Source organism: Gorilla gorilla, chromosome 3 (assembly GCF_029281585.2).
Source record: "Gorilla gorilla gorilla isolate KB3781 chromosome 3, NHGRI_mGorGor1-v2.1_pri, whole genome shotgun sequence".
NCBI lineage: Eukaryota > Metazoa > Chordata > Mammalia > Primates > Hominidae > Gorilla > Gorilla gorilla.
The window spans coordinates 153,468,413-153,493,716 of record NC_073227.2 but is presented as its reverse complement, the minus strand read 5'-3'; the positions used below and the strand labels follow the sequence as shown (position 1 = coordinate 153,493,716).

At 34.2% G+C, this 25,304-nt stretch overlaps 1 protein-coding gene across 2 annotated transcripts in view; it reads right to left on the bottom strand.

Moving 5' to 3' along the window:
• Positions 1-1,187: 1,187 nt before the first annotated feature.
• PCDH10 (protocadherin 10) overlaps positions 1,188-25,304 on the bottom strand; it is a 58,298-nt gene continuing 34,181 nt past the window's right edge. Inside the window, exon 5 of one of the 2 annotated variants that reach the window (XM_019025941.4) lies at positions 1,188-1,488. In XM_019025941.4, coding sequence (XP_018881486.1) covers positions 1,391-1,488 — 98 coding nt within the window. In that variant the 3' untranslated portion in view covers positions 1,188-1,390. Of the gene's footprint in view, positions 1,489-14,932; positions 19,397-25,304 lie in introns of those variants that run through there. The other variant, XM_004040387.5, reaches the window with a different exon arrangement.

The following is a 25,304-nucleotide window of genomic DNA, read 5'->3' as shown; positions in this document are numbered from 1 at the left end:
GGAGAGGATATACACTGTAAGAAGAAAAAAAATGGATTCTCTATGAATAGCTGATGCAAGAGAACAATTCTAAGATATATTTTTAGTTAATTCAAAATAGGTATGATAATTATGGGATATTAAAAGTTAACACTATGTACTCTTCCAATATAAAGTTGAGTTTCTTTATAATCTGTTTTTAAATAAGCATAGTATTGATTTCAAGTTGTGAACATACAAAAACCCATTTTTTTAAATCTTCCTGCTGTTGGTAAGAAAGAATGTGGGTGCTTTAAATACTCTTGATGTGTCTGTCACTGGCTGAATAATCGCCCCTTCTGTGCAGAATAGGCCTTTGTCTGTCACTGGGATCACTATGTAGGTGAAGATTGCCATGTTGGTTTTCTATCGACTTCTTAAAATATAAGCACCTCATCTAGGCTGCCATCTCTAGAGTGACAGATTGGGTAGATGATTCCATCACTAGATCGCACTGTGTTTTGCCATTTGAAACCAGATGTCATTTTTGGAAAGAGAGTTAATGCTTTTGTCACAGAGTATTTCTCTTGTTTCGCTTAACATCTACTCACCTTTCAGTACTGAAGAAATACAAAATACAAGCTGATAAGGCTATCCCCAGGCAGAGTTTTCATGCTACCCATGGCAATCTCTGCAGTTACAAAGACCCTTCAATAATCTGTCAAAAACTGACATCACTGTGTGAAGAGCCGTTCATTTCTATATCTCATTTTGGATTGATGTATGTGCACTTTTATATCCTTCAGTTCGACGTAACATTTGGCCTTTCATGTTCTCAGTTTAAGCTACAGGGAATTCAGAGCTATTTCAAAGCATAATTATACCAATCTGCATATAAAAGGCTATACGTCCTACAGAGGATTCTATGGAAAAGCAAACTGTTTCAAAGAAGAAAATTAGAAGTAATTCCCACAACTAAAATTCACTAAAGTTAGTACATGTTTCATCTGATGAGGACAGCTTTATTTTTTTTAAGCCAGTAGATCAATCCCAAAAATGGTGGGGATGATTTTTTGTGTGCAAGGTCAGGGAAAGAGGAGTAAGCAAGAACTGAAAATTGAAGATGAAGGTAAAGCAACAGGGTGTGTACATTATACATATTGGTTTTGAAAATGGCCACATCACACTAGAAAAATCAATACTTCATATTACTGTATCAGACAATAAGATTCTCACCTACATAATGTATTAACTATTTATTGCCACATGGCAATATACCCCAAAACATCGCAACATAAAACCACAAATATTTATTATCTCACAATCTGTGTGGTTCAAAAATTTTAGTGCAGCTTAGCTGGGTGCCTCTGGCTAAGGACTCTCAAAGGTTGCAGTCAAACTGTCAGCAGGGGCTGTGGTCTCATCTGAATGCTCAACTTGGGAGTCTGTTTCCAAGCTCACTCGTGGTTTTTGACAGCCCTTGATCTTGTGCCACATGTGTCTCTCCACATAGCTGCCTCCACAATAGCTCTGCAAGGAATCCAGAAAATAATGAGACAGTATATAAGAAGTTCCTTAAAATGGAAACAATAGCATTTTGATACCCTAACGTCAAGTGTGAAATCACTTTTATCATTTTGATTTTTTTAGAGGTGGTTTACTATATCCCACCTACATTCAGGGGAGAGGTATTACTCAAGGCTGTCAATGTTAGGATGTGAAAATCATTATGGGCCATCACAGAGGCTGTCAACCCTACAAAAACACAGTCATGTTAAATTGCTTTAGGTACTTTTTTATATTACAAAAGACATTTCAAAATGCAACTTCTGCCAGTGTGGTTTTAAACTAAAAGTAATTCTACTACACAAATTCTGCAGTCTTTTTTCCCAAATATATTGTTCTCCAAATATAATCTTGCTAGTTTTAGAAAGTTTCATAACTTGTAATTGATGAGTACAGTTACTTACATTTTTGAGTAACAATTTTTATCTTTTTTTAAACATGAAAAATTGAGATTTGAAAAAAAAAACCTCACAAATATAATTGTGTAAATTCTGGAGCTAACAAAGTACTTAGCACAGAAGTTATGCAGCATATGGTTATCCTAGTCCCAAACAGTAAAATGTGTCTGTATGTGCCAGCTCTTAATTATCAGCTCATTAACACTCAGGTGTCAATTGCTGGTGGCAAAGGCAATGCCCAAATGGCCTAGTTTCTGTCATGCACAGTGTAATTAAATTGACCTCAAGTATTGAAGCTTGCTAGTTGTCTGATACTATTTGGACACTAATTTCAGGCCACTATTCAAAATAGAGTAATATGGTAAATAAACCAATGCAATGACCGAAAAGCGATATTCAGTTTTATATTGTAATATAATATAATAACCTTAGAAACAACTGAATAAATAATCACTATTCTAATCTATAACAAATATAACAATGCATATTACCCCTTTGGTTTTAACATAATTGATTTAAAATTACTTTAGATTTCAAGATAATGATATTACAAAAAAAGTAAAAATAAGTTATTATAATGGTGGCATATGGAAAAATGAATTACATATTTTATTATTTTGTTTATTGATATGTAATGAAATAAACAAATTATTAATATTTTAAATTTTAATTATGAATTCCAAAATGTGATTCAATTTCAAACATGTCAGTGCTTTTCTATATAGCCCTAACAACAGCAATAAAAAATATACTAAAGAGAATCCCACATTCAAACTCTCAATAATGTAAGATCAAATTTCCTCATGACATTCTGCATTATGCTTATAAGACTTTTTCTTTTTATGTCCATAGTTTATTTTCAAGCTCCCATTTACAGAGAGGGGAGACGTCAATTAGTGCACTAACCTTTCTTCCTCCTAAAACTTTATGAATGTGAAAAAAAATTAATGAAAAAGCTACAATGACAAATAAAAGACAAACGATAGAGGAAATAACTATGACGACATTCTGAATGTTTGGAAGTAGATAAAAAGTTATAATTGACATAGTAACTGCAAAAGTTTTAAAACCTTAGCTGGAAGCTAAGAGTGTAAAGAAGAAACCTGGTTTATCCCACACAAAATTCCCAAAGCTTAGTAATTGACAGCACAAATTAGTTCTGAAGTAGGGGTAAAAATAAGCCTAATGAAAAGGACCAAAAATGTTATTAAGAAGCAGTTAGACCTCCCAGATGTCCTCATCAACTGTGCACGTGTAGGTGATCAACTATTCCCTCTGGTTAAGAGACACGAGATTTATTATTCTCTAAGGAGGTTGAAACAGAGAGCTCCTACATTAGGAAATAGCAGGCACAGTTTAATGTGCAATCGTCATACCAAGAAGTTTGGATCTTGGGTCTTCTAGATTTTTTTTTCCCAATTAGTTTTCAGAATTCAATTACCCAGGCTTACACCTCCAGGCAGAAGACCTGAAAATATTTCTCTTGGTTATCTAACAAGACCAAGAAGAAAAATATGTCTAAACATATTGACCAGGAGTTCCCCAATTAAATGTTACCCAGATTACCCTACAGACAAACATACTCAAAAAGCCCTCCACACAGGGACAGAATTTATCTTCAGCATTTTAGAGTACCTACATTCTTAATTATGAGCTGACAGCCAAGTATCATCAGACATTAAGAAAAGTCTCTAACATAATTCTAGGAGACACTATTTGGAAAAAATAAAATGAAAAATAAACTGTCATCAATATATTGGATAAAATAAAGTATTGCATACGCAAAGAGTTAAAAATACTTTAAAAGAGGAACATTCCGAAAACAAGAAGAACTCTTAGAATTCAAGAAACAATAGTAATAGTAGTAATAAAATAAAAACTCAGTAGAGGTTTGGAATAGATACATAACAAAATACCCTAGAAAGCATATTTTTAAAATACAGAAAAGAAAAAGTAATGAAAATTGACAGACAAGTAGAGGAGGTTCAGCATCCAAATAACGAAGGAGCCAAAAAGATGAAGAAAAATAAGGGAAGAAATGATGAGAGTAATAATTTGAGAAAATTTCCAAAAGTTGAAAGGCTTGGATTTGAAGATTGAAAGAGCTTACAAAGTGACTGCAACATGGATGAAAATGGACCGTCAAGTTACACAATACCAAATTTCAGAACTTAATCACAAAGAGATTCTCTCACAAGTTTACAAAGGAGCTGGGGGATCCTGTGTTCATGAAAAGTTTATTTACAAAAATGGTCCACTTCCTTTAGAAGATGATATGGAAACCCTTTCAAAGAATCAAAGCTTAACAACAGACAAATTTGACATGAGTCAAGCCTGACCAAGACCTAAATTCTTCAAGTGTTCACATAGAGTTTTGGTCTTTTTCATGCTAGATACTGTTCACCCTTAGTGTCTGAGGCCTAAAATTAAGGCCCATTGTTATGTGTTGGCATCACTAGGAAGGCCTCAAAAAGCCTAACTTCAAGTTCCCTTCCCACTCTGCTCCAGAAGATGAGGTCTCCTAACCAAACCATCCTCCTTATCAAGGAGACCATGCACAGGCCCTGCTTATCCCGGGTTTTCTGGTAGTGGGTTTCAGTTCCCTGCTAACACAGGGAATTGTTCAAATAAGCTAATCACATCATCCCCTTGGAACCAGGGTGCACTTCTTGAAACACAAAGCTTTTCTCCCACAGTCCCTGGTTGTTCCCTTTGTTTCCAAGTACAAGCTCCAAGTGGTCCTGTGCAGAATGCAGTGTCCTCCTCTCCCAGGCTGTGAGAAGATGTGACTAATAAATTGCTGTAGATGCCATTTGTCCAGTGTCCAGTTGCAGATTCTCCATCCCAATAATCCCAGGGCAGGAATCCCTTCCTCACCAATAGAGTGAATAGGAGGCAAGTAAAATAAACTCTTAAAGGATGGTACAACCATGACCAAGGACACCTGGTCAACTTTAATTCACTGCTTTTGGATAACTAAGTGGTTTCATGATACTGGGAAGGCCAAATTGGAACAAACCACTAATTGGTTCCAGCACCACTTTGTTTCCTCTCTTCCCTGTCTAGGAAGCTCTTGTTTTTCTCCAAAAGAAGAATTCTTGTTAATTGACTATACATGGGCATGACTGATGGTTGGGTTTGGTCTGTTTTTGGCAAGTGTCCCTGAGTCTCCTGCCCATAAAAGTAGTGACAACACAGCACCTTAAAGGTAGGCTGGTGCTTGAGTCCTACCTATCAAGGGTAAGCTAGAGCTCTCTGCTTACAGCATCTAATGTAGTGACCTTCACTAGCTGCTTGGGACAGCCATGTGGATGTTAACTGTGACTGTACACCCCCAGGAGGAATATGGGATGACACGTTGTCAGGTTTGTAGAAAGGGAGGGGACCGATACCCTAGAAAGAGTTAAGCATGGCTCCCAGGTTGCCTAACAAGAGCCGCTGTTCAGGCAAAGGTAGCCACCTTGCCCATTTCCTGTGTAACTGTTTCCCTCATTGCATCCCATGCATCCTCCTGACTCCCAGGGGTATAAAGGTAAACATCTATGGCAGCCCATGGTCAAGGCACTGATGGAAAAATAATGAGAGAGATTTTAGGAGCATTTCTTGCCAGCCCGTCTTAAAACAGTGGAGAGGTAATGCAACTGCTCTCCCAATGAAAAACCCTACCCAAAATTCTTAGGCTTTTCTTAGTGTTGCTGTTTACCAGCATGCAAAAGTACTTCACTGCCATGCCTGCCTCACAGTCAAAATGACCTTACTAGATGCGGACTCCAGCACTGAGGAGATTTGAGTGGCATTCCCTGGGGAAGGAGATAGCTGTCCACAGGTGGACTGCTAGGCTCCCAACATTTTTACCCTCAACCACACAGAAGGTCTGCACCAAGAGTGATCAGGAAATGGACTGAAAGCTGTAACTATTAAACTTTACATGTTCAGAAATTCAAAATATTCCGAGGAAATTTGTACAGAGAGAACAGAGAGATTAAAAAAAGAGGAAGGCTGCATGCCTATAGTAGACAATGGTTTTGAGAATGACCTCTGGGTCATGACCCCAGAACACTTCCATTGTGCCAAAATGTTGTCTGTTTCTCTGTTGCAACAAAGATCATGATTCTCAGCTTGATAGGGTAAAATACCCATGACACCCCTATGGCATAGCATAGGTGTTATTTAAAACCCAACTTAAGTCTGGGGCTCTTAAATCCTATGATGCAACCATTTCCTTGGAAAAGGCCCCTAACCTTTATGATAATTATTTGAGGCTTTCTAAAGCAAAAAGTTTATAACTATGGGCAGAGTATAGAGGGGAAAAACAAAAAAGAAAGAAAAAGAAGGAAGGAATCTTGAATACAAGGGGAGAGAACAAAATTGAAATAAAGGTATAAAATTGGACCACTTCTCATTGCTCCTGTAATGTCTGTACTATCTCTGTACCATGGCCATAAGCTGACGGTGGACTTCTCCTTGGCCCTACACCATACATCTTTAGAGTGGCAATTTTTGGCCACATACTGGGCTTTTCTGGAAATACAGAACTCTCATAGACATTGAGCTTCTGATCCTCCATACCAAGCTGGCCATTATGTCTTGGGTCATGAAATCAGCATTCCATAAGCTCTGCACAGCTACCTAGGATTTCCTTCAACAGACTGGCACCAAACTGGATCCTCTAATATACTCTCCCTGAAAGATCAAGTGGCCTCACCTCTCCTCAGCCCCTTCTCTGATGCCTCAGTGCTAGAAGAGATCAACTCACTTGTGGAGCTCTTGACAACCTGGGAACAACTGAGGGAACATGTTGATATACTTTATGGATCAACGACCACCATTATACATGATGGAGCTCAATGGACCTTTGCTGCTTTTCATCCATTAGTCAGGATGTACCTGATAAACAACAGGATAAAAGGGTCAGCATAACTGGCCAAACATAAGACAGTCAGTTTTGCACCAAAAGTCCAGGACAGGAAATGGCTTCTTCTGTACATTTTCATAATCTCTCAATCTGTTGTCTAAGAATTGACCCCTTGGAGGTAAAGATTCCTGAGAATCTCTTGCCCCACAGACACAATATAAAAATCAAGGCAACAGATATCACTATATGTACTAGGGCCACAATACAAGGCCTCACCAGAACACCTCTCATTCCTTTAAAGTTGTAAACATTATTGATAGTGACTAAGGCATTTACTTTACTTCTTAAAATAGACAATGTTGGGCTCTTGAGTGAGGTACTCAGTGCAACTTCCATGTACCCTCAAGACCTCGAGCCGCTAGTTTAATTAAGAGGCATAATGCCATCCTCAAAGAATTCCTATTTAAGCTACTAACTGGCAAATAGAACCCCTGGTATTGCCATAGGTATAGATGAGTTTAAATCCACATCTGTATTCTCTGCAATAACGCCACACAGGTCCCTCACTTTTCTTTATTGGCCATAAAAAGGATACCACTAAAGTTTATGTTTTTGAAGCTTACTTCATGCATAGCCCTCTTTACCCTGGTCAAGTGCCTACTTCACATCCTAGGGAGTCTCTTCCACTGCATAGCAATCTACTTATCACAAAGATATAAACTGATGCCAAGGCTTCAAGGAGCTAATGGGGGTCTAAAATTAAGGCCCAATATTATGTGCTGCCTTGATATCTTGTATAACCAAGAGAGCCTCAAATGCCCTAAGCCTTCTTCACTCTGATCCCAAAGATAAGATTCCCCTAGCCAAAGAATTGTCTTTATTAGGGATCCCCAAGCACAATTCCCTTTTTTTTTTTTTTTTTTTTGAGATGGAGTTTCACTCTTGTTGCCCAGGCTGGAGTGCAATGGCATGATCTCAGCTCACTGCAACCTCCGCCTCCCAGGTTCAAGCGATTCTCCTGCCTCAGCCTCCAGAGTAGTTGGGATTACAGGCATGAGCCACCATGCCCGGCTAATTTTGTATTTTTAGTAGAGATGGGGTTTCTCTGTGTTGGTCAGGCTGGTCTCAAACTTCCGACCTCAGTTGATCTGCCCACCTCGGCCTCCCAAAGTGCTGGGATTACAGGTGTGAGCCACCCCACCTAGCACAATTCCTTTTTATCCCTAAGTACTGAGGTTTCAATTCCAGGCCCAGCCCCACAGATTTACTCAAACAATTCAATTACATCCACTAGTGGGAGGTTGTTTCCTCTGTCCCTGAGTGCAACCCCAATGTGGCCTTTTTTTGTTGTGCAGGGCCTTCCCCCAGGCTGTGAGAATATTTGACTAACAAATTGCTGTCATTCTCATCCATCTATACACTGTTAGGTGTGTGTGTCTCCATCCCCATAATCCTACGGTGAGAATACCTCCTTCGATGGGGTGAATAGTAGGTAATTAAACTATCCTTTACATGCCTTCCTATTTTTCTTTCAATGTTTCACTAAATTAGTTAAAGTAAGTTGAGCTAACTGGGGTGGAATTATTAGGTGAAATGATGATGGTTTTGTAAAATCAGGTTAGTCAGATTTACTCTTGGTGATGCAGCAGTTTGTTCAATGTGATTTCTCTGGGAGACGTACTCACATTTGGCTGTAATTGTGCTTATTCACTACCAATATAACATGTCATTAAGAGGAATAAAAATGCCTACATTTCATTTTAATATAAATCCATAAAAGAACAATAAGAACTGTCTTTAGTTTTTTAGGCCAAATTTAACAGTGCCTTATATGAGAGAATCATCGTTATGGGTGAACATAGCAAGAACCGGAAATTTTAAAATATAAAGTGAGGTTCTAGATGCTATAATTTATTTGTGTATTTTCAAATATCACTACTCCCAAGATTTCAATTTTAAAATAAGACACAGAGAATGGAAACATAGCCTGGCACAGGTGGAGAGCTCAGAGTCAAGAGAAAGGATTAGGGGGGGTTGTTAAGTTTATTGTTAGGCTCTTCCATGAGTTGACTTATATTTGTGTCATTTTCTTCATAGGTGGGATTCAGACCAAAATATTTTTAAGGCCCTGTTCTGCATTAACATTCTATTATCCTGTGGGACCCGCTTAAAAAATAGAAAATAAGATTAATCGCTAGAAGAGGTTAGAAGATAGTTGATGAATATAGACTTAACAACTTGAAGGTGTTAAGACTTCTTCAAAAATATTTGTTGAAAACATTAGTTGAACTCAGATGCATAGGAAAGATTTTAAAATGTCTTTTACAATTGTTACATCTTTTAAATATTTTATTAACATTTTCTTTATCTTTATTACTTATTGTTACGGGTGTTTGTTACAAAAAAAAGAAAAAAAAAATGCCAGAAGGTTTGAGTTAACCTGTGTCCTTTTTACATGGGTCAAGCCTAATTTTGGTACATATACTAGCCAAAGTTATATATACAAAAAAACTTTAAAACTAATTATAATTTACATGTGATATATTTATAAAATTACTTCTAAACATTATTAATGAGAAAGTTTTGACTTAAGAGATATAATTTAAATAATATTAATAACCATTAGTAGAGAATAAAGCAGAATGCAGCATGAATAGTACCACTTTATATTAGAATAAAAATAAAAGGCCGGGCGCGGTGGCTCATGCCTGTAATCCCAGCACTTTGGGAGGCTGAGGTGGGTGGATCACGAGGTCAGGAGATCGAGACCATCCCGGCTAACACGGTGAAACCACGTCTCTAATAAAAATACAAAAAAATTAGCCGGGCGTGGCGGCGTGCACCTGTAGTCCCAGCAGCTCGGGAGGCTGAGGCAGCAGAATGGCGTGAACTCGGGAGGCAGAACTTGCAGTGAGCCGAGATCAGGCCACTGCACTCCAACCTGGGTGACATAGCAAGACTCCATCTCAAAAATAATAATAATAGTAATAATAATAATAATAATAATTAAAAACAACTGTGGAGTTGTTTAAATATAATGCAGTTCAGGCCCCACATGGGCAGCAAGCATAGTAAAATTAAATGACAGAGAAAATTAGAAAGCCTTTCTACAAATAAGATACCTTTTTGCAGAGTTTTTTTCCTTTACATTAACTTGTTTAATGGCAGCATGGTCCTCTCCGGCAAAGAAGAAAACATCCGTCATCATCATTTCTCCCTCACCTTCATCAGCTGACTGACCAACATGGTAGTGAGGAAGTACATCCTATTTGTCCCCCCAAAATGCCTCTCAATTCTATCCTCTCCCCTCCATTTTTACCAGTCCATTCTAAGTCAATTGTGTTCATTTGTTCCTTACCTAGAGATTCACAGTAGTCTCTTCCTACCCCAATGTCTCTTTTTCTCTTTTCCATTTTTGCAAGTTATCTTCCTATTTAATTAGTTTATTATTATTATTATTATTTTGAGACAGGGTTTCACTCTGTCACCCAGGCTGGAGTGCAGTGACACAATCTCAGCTCACTGCAACCGCCACCTCTCCAGCTCAAGTGATCCTCCCACTTCAGCCTTTCAAGTATCTGGGACTACAGGTGCGGGCCACTACTCCCGGCTAAATTTTTAAAAAAATTTTTTTGTAGGGACAGGGTCTCTCCATGTTACCTAGGCTGGTCTCCAACTCCTGAGCTCAAGCGATCCGTCCACCTCGTCCTCCTAAAGTGCTGGGATTAATTACAAGTGTGAGCCACCAGCCAGGCAAGTTATCTTGCTAAATCTAAATTAGGCAATTCTTAGTTATTTGTAGCATTTATTTTTATCTTTTATTGTTATTATATCTAGGACTGGGATAGACACTTCTAGAGAGTGTTAAAAAATGCTTTCTCACACACACAGAAATACATCTTAAACTAAAAAAAAAATCACCTAATATACCTTTTCACTCCAAATAACTGATTTGCAGATAGAAGCTTGCTTCCCACCTCAGCAGCAACATCTATAACCAATAACCACAGTGTTGTAGCCTTATCATATAGCTTGATAAAAAGCTATGCCAGTATTACATATTTTTGCATGATGTTAGTGGTGTCACCAATTTTCCCCTATTCTGGTTTCTAAAGTTATAAGTACATCATCTTAGAATTAGGAAGACACCTTTAAATGGAGTAATATTTGCAAACACTGTCATGTGAGGCCATACATCATTGTCAAAGAGACAGTGGAAGCAACGTAAGCATCTATGGAGGCATTCAGTGAGGTGGTTTGATATTACCACATTTTAAAATCAAATTTAATATACCTCTTAATGTTGCTTAAGGACTATTGTACCACTTTATTTCATTCTTTGTCAGGTTAAAACTAGAATTACTTATCATTTGTTTTCATTACTTTTTTCCTTGTTTTAACTTATGTATGTTAAAATGTAACTCTCACAAACATCTCTCATTCTCTCTGCCTTTAATTCAATTTTGTTTGGTATATTCTGTTGCAACCATTGTGTTGTTTTTTTGTAGTCTTTGTAGCCCTGTCATAAATAAGGGTGGTTTTCACGCAATGTTAAAATAAATCATTGATTGCATGGGTTGAAAAGCCCATGCCAGCTTGTTGATGATCAAATACTATTGCTTTCCAATCAGGCATTTTGATACTTTAAAGACTAATATTAAAGGGGATCAAAACGCAGATGTTTTACCTATAATATTATCTTTTATTTTCATGTATTCTTTCATATGAGCCTGTTATTACCTTTCCCAATCACACACACACACACACACACACACACACACACACACAAATTTTGAGAGAAATACTTTGCCAGAAAAGTTTGAAATTGGCTATTCACTCTATTATTAATTAGGAAACACACCTGAGAATAAGAGAATTCTCACATTTTTGAAATAACATTTAGAGTTGTGGGCTTACACAATTCACCATGCCAACACTTCTTTTCTTCCTTTTTTCATGATCAAAAGAAGAGTTATTCACACTGATAGGGAGAAAATGGAGATGGGGATTGTTTCAGATTAGGTGATTACAATGTTATCTAAATGTTCCTATCTTTCAGACAGATTGGTTGAGGAGTTGCCCAATGATCATCAGATGTTTTCTATGAAAAATAAAGAAGCAAACCAAAACAAAAATATCTTCATCTACACAATAGTTTCATTATGGATCAATAAATTCCCTTCACAATATGAATACTTAGAAATATCAGTTAAGTTACAGATTATTGTGAACTACCTTAACTGGGAAATTTAAAACCTAGTTTTCATGACAAGGAGATAAAACTTTTAATTGATTCAAAAGAAAAAAATAAGTAAAGAGGAGGACACCTCTAGGGAACAGAGCCTGTCAAGCTAAGTAATTACAACTTCAAGAAGTCTACTATTAGAGCAACTTTTAAAATTCAATTCTATTGAGCAGATACCGAATACTGCCCAAATTCATTTTTATGAAAATCATATGCAAACAAAATGATTCTGTCAAATATGCAGTATTTCCAACAAGCATTTATTTGTATGGAAATACATATTCAGAAAGGATATTGGGGTCAGATAAATATGTCCTAGTGCAAACATACACATGTATTTTTCAATAGTAGAGATAGAGGACTATTTGAGAGCTGTAGAAGGAAGTGGAGGAAGAAAGCGAACCCAGCCAGATTTGTTTTATTTCCTGTACTCCATACCACTGATAAATGGAGAGGCAAATATGAACTGAGCTGATGAGTGGATACCAATGGCAAGTCTACTTTCATCTTGAGGTTTTGAAATTTGCACTGCTTAGACACAGCTCTGTGGCAGGTTGAAATTTTGAGAAAAGAATTTCTTTTGTTTGTAGACTGTATTCTATACTTTTGGTAGCCAAGATCAGTGGTTAAATGTTGAAAAAAATTTAATAACATATACTACTACTACTTGCATTGTGAAACTGCCATTGCAAAATTTTAACTGAGAAAATTATTGCAGTTGAAGAGATCCGAACTAGCCAACTCCATCTTGCTTTTAACTTCCAATCTGTCCTTGTTCACTCCTGGGCATAGGCCAAGCTAACTTTGGGAGGAACTTGGTTTATAGTTTAACTTTGAAACAAAGATGATAACAGCCCTTTCCCAAAACAAACCACTTTCCTGTCTGGGGACTAGACTGCCTTTGTAGGACTAACAAATTAGCCACAGGATTAGAGATTATGGTTTAGGAATCATGCAGCTGGAGGCTACAAGATTCTGACCTTTTCTGAATTGCTTCTGGGGATAACCTCACTATTGTAATACCTAAAATCACTGCTTGAGATATTTTGGAGACCCTTCACTTAATCAATCAGCTGGCACCATCCAGATTGATAAACCGGTGCATCCAGTCTTGTGACCCCCAGCCAGGAACTAACAGTGCAACATGACAGCTTAACAGCTTCTATTTCCTATGATTTCATCTCTGAACCCTCCAATCAGTACTCCTGATTCACTGGTCCCCCCACCCACCAAATCATCCTTAAAAACTCTGATTCCCCAAATACTCTGGAAAACTGATTTGAGTAATAATAAAACTCTGGTCTCCCTAACAGTAGGCTCTGCATGAATAGCTATCTCTATTGCAATTCCCCTGTCTTGATAAATTGGCTGTGTCTAAGCAGTGGGCAAGGTGAACCTGTTAGGCAGTTACAAGTCTGTGTTAGAATTGTGCTATGCATTTCAGATTCATCAGTTCACCTAATCCTCACAGCAATTCTACAACTAAGTGTACTTATCCATATTTTACAAAGGGTAAAAGATTAAGATTCAGATGTGAGGTAACTTCAAAAATATCTTCCCTGTTTCCACAGCATTAAATAAGTTTAAATTTGAAATACAGATCATATGGTGCAGTGCTTTTCAAATATTTTGGGGAGTGATTCACAGTAAGAAATATATTTTACATTGTGACCTATTTTATATATGTATATATATCTGAAAAAAGTTTCACAAAGAACCATTTGCTTTTACATAAATGATGTATTTTGATACTTTTCTAATCTATTTTTCTATTTTATTTACTTATTTTTTATGTTATAATCTCGGGCCACTGATAAGTCTCAACCACAAATTTTGATCACTTAATTATTTGACTATTTAATATTTTCCTCCAATTTCCCTGGAAATTGTAATTTTCCTAAAGGCAGATAGTACCATTCATTCTTACTTTCTCTCACTGTCAGACCTCAGTATATGTCTGTAATCTAATACAATTTAATTTTACCACTGAAAATTCATAATCTTAAAGAGTCTATATTTCCCAGAAAGAGTGAAAATAAGGGATAAAAGGTAGTGATACACAGGGGGAAGCAAGGCAACTTCTAATCATAGCTGTTAACCTTTCATTGAGAACTATCATTCTTCTGTATTTTATTCGGTTCTTTTCCACTGAATTGGTTTATTAGATGTTCAAAGCAAGAGAAACACCTAGCCACACCCTCCCCCTGGCTAACTTGTTGCCTTATAAATGAACCTTGGTCCAGATATGTGCAGTTTGAACTCAAGAAAATCAGTTACAGAGAACACACATGAGATTAAGAAGCACATTTCTTCTATTACCTTGTAGTTAATTCAGACTTAAATTTCTATAGGGTAAATTCTGATTATTTTAATATTGTAAAAAGTATCTATCCCTTAATTCATATTTTCTTCTTGGAAGATGATACCCATATGGATTTTATTTTTCCTTACATTTCTATCAAATTTAAATATGAAATGCTGTGTTTCTAAAGTTATAGATAAAATCCCTTTCTTTCATTGCTTGAAGGTACTCATATCTTATGTACAACCTCTATGTTAATCTTTGTGGATCGTTGGTTTTACTACACATCAAAAAAAAGTTAAAAAGTAAATACAGCATTAGGTGGAAAAATATATACTTCTACGATTCATTTTGGGTATCATGAGAATCATACACAACTAAATGTCTACTTTCAAAACTATAAATATAATGAAATCCTTTAAAACCTAGCATATGCTGCTTCAAATGAGACTCAGTTTTGAACAGATGTCCCCTTAGACCTGTTATATTAAGACTAAAATTACTAAATCAGCATTAGATGTTTTTAAACTTAGAGCCATATTTGCCACTGATTTTTATTCAAAGCTCCCACAGGCGTCAGTGGAAGATCCATGCATGGAAAAATGGCATAATATGTATCCTAGTTTTATTTATTTCATATGTATACAGCAGTATAAAATAATTTATTACATTTACACTCATTTTACTTATGTATTATTATAGCATTCACAGTAACAAACACTATAGTTAAGATTGAAACTCATCTTTTGTTATAATACCCTGTTTTCACTCACAGATAACTGTCTCAAAAATGTGTTTAGAGCTGAAATTCCCTGCTTACTTTCAGCTCTAGCATGTATGAATGTATTGGAAGTCTGAGTTCCATCATTCAGAAATTTTTGAGTCTCATGTGAAATTTAATATTTTTTGAATGATGAATGCAAGATTTTTATGCAACTCAAAAACATCTGGAGAGTAAAACTTCAAACTAAGCATGTGACAACTTTTCAAGAAATAAAAGCAATTTTTCTAATTTTACAAATACTTAAAAAATAACAGTGACTAGAAATACACGCATGCACACTAAAAGTATTAGAATTTTAGTCGTATTATTGCCTGCAATACTCTGGCGGCACCCATCTACCTGCATTCATACAGAATGCTATAATCTAAAACCTATGCCAAGATTTGAAGAAAAAAATACTCTACTGAACAGTTTCACAAATTACTATATAAGGATTTTGTCTGACTTAGCAGAGGGATGTTTCTTGAAGTACTAACAATATATAAAATAATTTTACTACTCCATGGTGTAAAAAATATGGAATTCCATTATTTTCTGTTTTTCCTTGTTAAAAAGGAACACAAAAGGATGTTAAGTGCAAAGCCTTTACCACTACAAAATTAGACTTGAAAAAGATAAAGAACTCAAGAATTTGTAATATGAAAAATATAAGATTTTCAGAAAAATCATCAAGTATACCAATATTTTAAGTATTTTTGAGTTCCTTGGGTATCAATAGCACACATAGAAACATGAGGGGGAAAAACACATGCAATGACAAATAACAGTGCTATGATCAGTTAATAACTTAAATACTTTTCTTGATCTTGCTGAACTTTTGCCACACTCTGCCTGAGTAATTGTTTTAAAGATTAACTGAGCTCCAGTAAATAATGTTTAGAAGGTAAAATGGTACAATTAACGTACAGTTGTTAAAGATTATGTTGGGAATTGTGAGATTCTTTTTCCTCCTCTTATTGAAGAAGCAAGATAGCTTCTATAATACAGAGAATCTGATGGCAAATTACAACCCAATTAACAAATAAAACGAGAAATTAAAATATTTAAATATTCTACTATAGTTCTTAATTTGCAATATTTGATAAAGGCAGTGCATTTAATATCTTTAAAAAATAAAATACACATATTTCCTTAATATTTGCCAAGAAAAGATGATACATATATCATTGACACTATTATATCTGTGAAGTAATTCTGATGTGATATTTAAATTTGATTTAAGATGATTTCACCAAACTATGTTCACACGTTAAAAATTAGAATTCTATATGTGGATGAAATATTTTCTAAAAATTGTCTTTTGACATACCTTTGAAACATTAAGACACTGTTTCCACAGGAAATTTTTTTTGACTTTGACTGCTCTAAAACTAACCATGTTAACAAGGAGTAAATGACATGATTATTTTTTTCTGAAATAATTTATTGACGAAATACTGTCTAATATGATGGATATTATTCTTTGATGTATATAAAATTATGTAAGATTGGATATTAGAGTGATCAGATTAAATAGAAAACCTATCCTAAAATTCCTTGATATATTAATCTAGTAAATGCTTAATCAGAAACCTTCATTATTTGTTGGTTGCACTTTCCATTTTATAGTCCCCCTCATTGGAAGAAAACATTTTAACCAACTTACAAGAATCATATCCTTACTCTGTTGTAACTTCTAATTTACTTTGGATGCAACAGATAAGTTGATTAATGACCTAATAATGTAGCATTTTATCCTTAAACAATTCTATTTGTCCCGCAAATTAGGAAGAAGTTCTGATTTTGGTTTTGTAGATTGATGATAACTAAAATGTAAGTTAGTATAACTAGTTACTAGGATATATGAAAATAACTAATACACAAATATATAATAAAAAAGTTGGTTCAAGGGAGATTATATACAATGATATAAAAGGTTAAATAATTAAAGAAAATGTCTTTGAAGTAAATGACAATATAATTACTATACATGAAGTGAGTATAATCTTATTTTCAATGCATGCAGTAAGGAAGATGGATGTGGATATTCACCCATGATTGCAAAATGATGCGTGAAACATTTTAATTAAAGCAGAGTGACTCAACAAGAAAATCATTTTCTTGTTAAAAAAAAGAATTGGAACAAACAGACTTTTTTCTAGTTAAATTATGTATAAACATTTCCTTACTAAAATAGTCTATCATTCAAAATATTAATGTAGTAATGCCAAAGTTTAAGAAAATGTTACTGCTGCACTTAGTGAATTTATGTGCTTTTTGTATTACATATGATCTGTTAGCTTCATATATGTTTAAAGAGACTTCAAAAGGCTGGAACATTACATAAATTATTTTGATATATGAACTGATTGGAATATGATATATTAATATCTAATTTGATAACAGTCAAATGAGTGATACCAATATATCACTCTAAATGTACATATCAGGACCTAAGTGTGTGTGTGTGTGTGTGTGTGTATATATATATATGTATTTTAAAGTTGAATCTAGGGAAAAATTTCCACTTAAGTTACATAAAATTTGATGAAGAATATTTGTCAAATGTTAAGTTTTAGTCTATTCTTTAATAACACAGTGCAGCTCAAACTGTCATTGAATATAAGATCAGTTAAAAATTAAGGAAAGTATTTCAAAACAGGTTTCTAATTTGAACTGGGCAAACATTTTGATATAATGTTGAAGCTTTGATATAATGTTTTGATATCATATTTTAGAGGGTGAGGGGAGCTGTGACAATTCTGTTTTTTGCTTGAAAGATTATCTTATATTCTCTGATTTTTTTCCTCTCTCAAATGTGTTCTAACAAGGCATACACAACAGTAGAAAAAATATATAAAAGAAAGGAAAGTGCGTCTTACTAAATTTAATAATTAATATTGTTGACATAAAAGTAAAAGGCAAGCTTAACTTTTGAAGGCTGACTCATGAAGAATTTTTTCATTAATCAAACACTGACTACATTTAAGCTATAAAATTTTCACATGGAATACTGAAACAATAATGTACCATGATTCTATCTCTAAATTTATTTTAAATTTAGAGCTGTCATATTTTATAGTTATTCTTTACCAGTTCAGATGTTTCTATATCTCTATATATTCATATAGAATTATAGATTTTATATTCATGTGTAATTAAGTCACAAAACTATGTAAAATAAAATTCTGTGTGAGTGATATGACTGATGACTTCTTAAAATAGTAATCTTCAATTACATATTTTACACCACAAAATGTACAGACACCCAGTTTTTTTCTAACAACAAATACAGGTGAATTTATCGATTCTTTATAAAAGCTTTAAGTGATTCTAAATTCAAAGCCATAGAAATAGAATCAGACTTATGCAGATTGTTAGATAGTTTGATAGTACATAGTCAGTGCTCTGTTCGATAACATCAATAGCTACATCTTTGGCATTGAAAATTCAATATGAGTTTTTGACAAAATTTTGTAGCTTAGAGCATCATTTTCTTTTAAACAAGGAAAAACAGGGTTGAGTAAGATATGAAAATTGGGAGAAAACTATTAATGATTTTTTCTTAGTAAGTTTGTCTTTGGGACCCTGAATTACCTTTTATTTTATTGTATGATGTGGACTGTATGCATCCATTTAAAAACCAACTGAGTTGTACCACATTTTAGGAAAATTATATAATATAATATATATATTTTATATTTATTTAGAAGCTTTGAAATAGTACAGTAAACACTTTGCAACACGGTGTATAAACTACAGAATGTCTTTGATATTTTGTGGGTCTTCAGAATACAACATTTTTTATAACCCACAGGTGAAAAGAACATAATCACAATTTCTCTTGTAAAGTTGGAATAGTTTGGGGAACACTTGATCACACAAAAATAATATAAAACAGTCAAGTTTAAAACAGTGATATTGCATTTATAATGCACAAATTTCCTTTATCTTTATGACTGGCTTCTCTTGGTGAATATAAACATCTAAAGGGCTCAGTGACATTTGGAGAGAGAAAGATAGATAGTGCTGTAAACAGGCACACACTGATCAGGGAGGCAAAATCTGTTGCCTCTAAAGTTTCTACAGTTCTGCACATTTCAACTCATTTCTCAGGCCTGCTGAGAGCAATTAGGTCCTATAATTGGCCATGATGACTCCACCCGAAATCTAATACTCAGTTACACATGACTAACTGGATGGCCAAGATAATGAAGTTGAAAAGTTGATGCTTTTGTTGGTCGACTTTGTGCAAATCATGCTGCTTCAGGTAAGTCCTGTAGAATTGACTAGCATATCCTTTTCCGTGCTGTGAAAAAGAAAGAAAAATACTCTAAGAAAAAGAGGTTGACTTTTGGAGTTTAGAATTACACATTAGTGTAAAAGAAAGAATACAGTTAGAAACTAGTTGTACCCTCATACCAAACACATGTAGTGTCAAACTTTTTCACTGCTAGTAGTCACAGCCATTCTGTTGTTTGGTTTTCTGAGAATGATAGCTTTGATATTCTTATAAATTAGTTCTGCATGGGAAATGTACATTTTATATACCAAAGATGAAATTTGTGAAGATTAACTTTTTAAAGTTATCTAAATAAAACAATCCCTACACTTCACTATTTATGCACATAGAAAAAAATGTGTGGCCCTTACATTTCTAGAAAAAGTTTCTAGCAAAATCTATAAATAACTTGTTTTATATTTAATTTCATAAACTATAAATTATACATATTAAACCAATATTTATTATGGAAAACTGTACCAGAAAGTGTTTATGTAGTTAAATAATTTAAAGATGACTCACATTTTCTAGGTTTATTTAATCTCATTTATAAAATTTTAAAACCAAGTATTTTTATGGCCCACACATTTTTTTAAAGTATTCTTACTTATGAGAATCCGTTTTCTCATAAAGGAATTAATAAAGGCAAAGGGGAGAAAGATATTATCAAACTTGCTCTAGTTGTATAAAATATATTAAATTACAAAGCAGAGTGCCCAGATTTGATTGCCCAGATTTCATAATTTTAAGTATTTTGTTTATTTGTAATGATAAATAATATTTCTTCCCTTATCCATAAACTTTGTAATATTTGACCATAAGCACAATGAGAGCAGAAGTTGTATCATATCTATCAGTATATGGCACATAACAGACATATAACAAAAATGTGCTGAAAATAAAGCTAGTTGAATTTAGATTAAATTTTCATATATCTCATTAAAAGTTACAAAGTACATTAAATAGCAAAACAATTATTTTAATCTCATAAATGGTTGCTTTTTTTAAACAAAGATAAGAACACGTTGATCTTCTCAACCTTATTCTCTGGTATTTCAACTCATTTCAAGACTATCTAATTATCTATTTATCCTAATTTATTTTTCCTCAAAAGCTCAGTTTCTGACCATGAAACAGTTCTTTACTAGTTCACCATTTAGCAGGCACATCAATTAAAACCATAGCAGTCGGCCAGATGTGGTGGCTGTCGTCTGTAATCCCAGCAATTTGGAAGTCCGAGTTGGGTGGGTCACCTGAGGTCAGGAGTTTGAAACCAGCCTGGCCAACATGGTGAATCCCTGTCTCTACTAAAAGTACAAAATATTAGCCTGGCGTGGTGGTGGGCGCCTATAATCCCAGCTACTTGGGAGGCTGAGGCAGGAGAATTGCTTGAACCCAGGAGGCAGAGGTTGCAGTGAGCTGAGATCTTGCCATCGCACTCCAGCCTGTGAGACAAGAGCGAAACTCCATCTCAAAAAAAAAAAAAAAAAAAAAAACCATAGCAGTCAGGCACCATCATCAACAGAAATGAAAGTGAAAATAAGTATCTACATGTATTGTGTAGTATAATAACTAGTATTGAAAGTAATCAGAACATATTTTGTAATGTATGATATCCAGAAGTATAAAATGAATTCGATACAATATATGGTACTCATTATAACCAGGTCATAATATTCCAGAGAATATTCTACAAGTAAACGGAATTATTATTTTAATAGAATGAAATCCTATTTTACTGTGTCCTTGAGTTCAAACTGTTTCATGAGAAACTTATATGTGAAATAATTCAAACAAATTTGTTTACACCAATCAGAATTGAAAATTATACAATAAATTAGAATAGTGAAACCTTAGAAGTCCAAGTTTATAAAACAAATCAGAGCAAATCATTACAGTCACCAAATAATTTGTTGTCTAAACTGGACCCACTGGTGAGTGAAAAGAAACACTATTATTAATTACAAAAGATTTTGTGCTTTCTGGACAACCCAGGAAAATATTGTCACCTACAAATAATATTACTCCTTTCAAAATAAGCTGGGTTGGGGCCTTTCCTGTTAATAGTAAAAATCAGAAAATGCTGATTTAGAGAAAACATTCTTTTCTTAGTTCAAGAACAAAAGAAACTCAGGAGTGACCTATAGTCAACCTATAAACTAATTCATTATGTCAAAAAACTAATATACTGAAAAACTACATTTTAGTATAAATTCAGAAAGTAGTCAACATAGCATATGTTTAGAGTAATAAAATATCATTTCTAGTTCTTATGGCTTAAAAGCCATTAACATAAATATTATGTGTTCACTTGATTTAGTTAGGATACAAACAGAAATTGTTTCTTTTTAATAAAAGAAATTATTAAAATGGTTCACAGTTTTAAGAACACAGAAGCTTAACACACATTATACTCAATATCTTAAATATAAACTTAAACTTAAAAGACATCTTTTAATTGCTGCTTAGAGTTACGTGTTTTCTTTTTTAAAGTTCACCTATTGTACTTGTTGTCTGAATAATATAATCAATCACCTATTATTAAATTTACTTCCTCCCACCTACGAGTTAATTCAGTAATGCAGATTTGGATAGGACAAATATAAGATCTGAACTTAGATCTGATCTAAGTTCCGAAGGTCAGAATTAATTAGATTGAGGAAGGAAGATTTCCTCCATGTTAGAAGAAGCTAATCTTACATTTATGAAGAGTTATCCCTCGGTGTCTGTGAGGGCCTGTTTCCAGGTTGCCCCCAAAATCCAAGGATGCTCAAGTCCCTTATGGCCTGTAGTGTAGGCATATAACCTACGCATGTCCTCCTAAATATGTTAAATTATCTTTAGGTTACTTACAACATCTAATATAATGCCTAACACCAGGCACATCACTTCATTCACATAAATTCAAGGTAGTACTCTGTGCATGGCAAATTCAAGTTTTGCTTTTTGAAACTTTGTGGGACTTTTTTCCAAATATTTTTAATCCACAGTTGATTGAATCCACAGACATGGAGCCCAAGGATACAGAGGAGCCAAAAATTCTGCCAACCTAGAAATAGTTTATACTATTACTAAAGTTTTAGTCACATCCACTTTATTTCAAACCTTTTACGAGTTGAGTTTAAACACTGAATAACTATTATTCTTGGCTGGGCACGGTGGCTCAGGCCTGTAGTTCCAACACTTTGGGAGGTCGAGGTGAGCGGAGCACTTGAGCCCAGGAGCTTGAGACCAGCCTGACCAACATGTCGAAAGCCCATCTCTACTAGAAATACAAAAGTTAGCAGGGTTTAGTGGCACAGGCCTGTAATCCCAGCTACCTCGGAGGCTGAGGAACAAGAATTGCTTGAGTCTGTGAAGTGGAGGTTGCAATGAACTGAGATCCTGCCACTGCACTGCAGCCTAGGAGACAGAGCAAGGCTCTGCCTCAAAAAACAAACAAAACCTATTATTCTTTTAGGGTTGTATGGGCTAATGTTGGACAAGTAGCAAGCAAATATTATCTGACCCTCCTCACAAAAAAAAAAACCTTAATTGATGACATTTTAGAGCCAGTAGCAGGACAATTATTCCAGGGTTAAGTAACATGGGTATATATTTGCTGATGCATTTTAGGTTTGACAGAATGAGTCAAATACACAGAGAATCTCTATGCTTTCTAATATATTCTATGTATGTTTTGGAATTATCAAAGCATGCTTGGAGGATTTCTTTTTCTTTTCATTTCACAAAAGCATTTTTTTCTTGTGATGCATCAGCATGTAGGGAATTGGTCACTTGATAGGTAGGGAGGTTTTATTTTCAATCAAATGAAATTAGAAGTAATAGGAAAAGGACTGTGTTCCTTCTTAATTTTATTCATTCAGTGCATTTATTCTTCATAGTGAGTCATAAATGCTAGATTAAGACACTTATCTTAATATCTAAACCACAGGTGAAAATGTATCCTTAATGGAAAAGAGATTCTCAAGTATCTACCTTCTGATAACTTAGCATAGATATAATTTTTAATAAAAGTTCCATGGTGTATATTTTTCTTTATATTGTGGAATCCTATTTTTGCTTTTATAATTTGCAACTGAATTAAGCTATGAGAAAAATTAAATACTTAAACAAATTAAAATTTTAAGGTATTAAATTGACTAATGACTTAAGACAAATGACTGTCATATGTATGTTGCAGAAATAATTGTAAAATGGTCAGTACTGATATACTGTTCATTGCATGTAATTGCCTGGTAAAAATTATTTTATTTTATACATTAAAATAACAATTTAATAAATTGAATATTCACATGGTCAAACTTGCAAAAGAGGAAAGAAAATACCCTTTATAGTTTATGATTGTATAAACCGCAGAAACTAAAGCAATACATTAAGTTTATGAAATAATCTATTTCTGCAATTTAAAGAAAGGACACCCTTCGAATATCTCTGGTGCCTGAGACTCTCCACTACAGTGAAAAATTTCCAGAGGCTGCGATCAGTAACCTACTGCAGAGCTTATTCAAGTGTTCAATAAGCCTCATCATCAGGACACTTCTTTACATATAAATGCATCTAGCGTACAAGAACTTGAACAAATTACTCCCTGTGGAAGTCAGAAATATCTGCTCTCTGCTCTATGTAAAAGCACATCACACACTTCAGGATAGTTTTAAAGTGAGCCTCCATCAGAAATTTGTACAGTTAGTCCATTTTTTTAACTTTCCTCTGTCTTATTCTTGAGCCATGTTTAACGGTTCCCTTTAAAATCTTTTTGAATTTTTTTTTCAGTTTAACCTTATATCCAGAAATGAGCACAGTAGTGTTAACTATTAAGAGAGGGTAACTGCTTGATTTTTCATTTGCCTTCCATTTGAACACTTATATTTGCTTTTATTTTTGAAAATATAGTTGTATATTGTTAGGATTTTAAATTACATCTTTCTCTCCCCAGAAATTATGAATAGATTAAATTCTAAATTTAAATATATATATTTACATATTTATTTATATGTGTAAATATATAAATATATACATATCTAAATGGAAAAGTTAAAAATGATTACCGTGTTTTTAGATATGTTCCTCAAATCAATCCAAATAATAATATTCAAAGTGTTTTGTCTATAGGAGTTAATATACTATCACTAGTTTTTGTCATAGTTAAAAGCACTCTTCATTCATATAATTAATTAGAAGTAAGTATGATTAAATCAAACAAAATTGAGTTACTATAACTGCATCTATTCTCTTAATAATATGAGAGGTAGTTGACACAGTTGCAGTAGTCCACTGGGTAGATATTTCCTGGTGAAACAGCTGTAAATGTACTATTGCCTTGTGAGAAGGTAGTTCTCATGTGTAAATATATAAATATATTTATATATATTTATATTTACATATATAAATATATAATATATATATTTACACATATATACACAAGATTATATATAATATATAAATATATGTAAACAAATATAAATATATATTATATATAAATATATGTAAATAAATATAAATAAATAACTTATTTATTTATATTTATAGATAATAAAACCGGTTTATTTATTTATTTTTGAGAACAGTCTTGCTCTGGTGTGCAGTGGTGTGATCCTGGCTCACTGCAACCTCAGCTTCCCGGGTTCAGGCGATTCTTCTGTCTCAGACTACCAAGTAGCTGGGATTACAGTTGTGCACCACCACGCCAGGCTAATTTTTGTAGTTTTAGTAGAGATGGGGTTTCACCATGTTGCCCAGGCTGGTCTCGAACTTCTGGCCTCAGATGATCTGCTCACCTTGGCCTCCCAAAGTCCTGGGATTATAGGCATGAGCCACTGTGCCTTGCCAAACTACGGTTCTTAATTTTAATTCATAAGGTTCATACTCTCTTAGATTAAATTTGCTTTTTTCCTTTCATCAGACAGAATTCTTTAATGCTTTTTTATTCTAT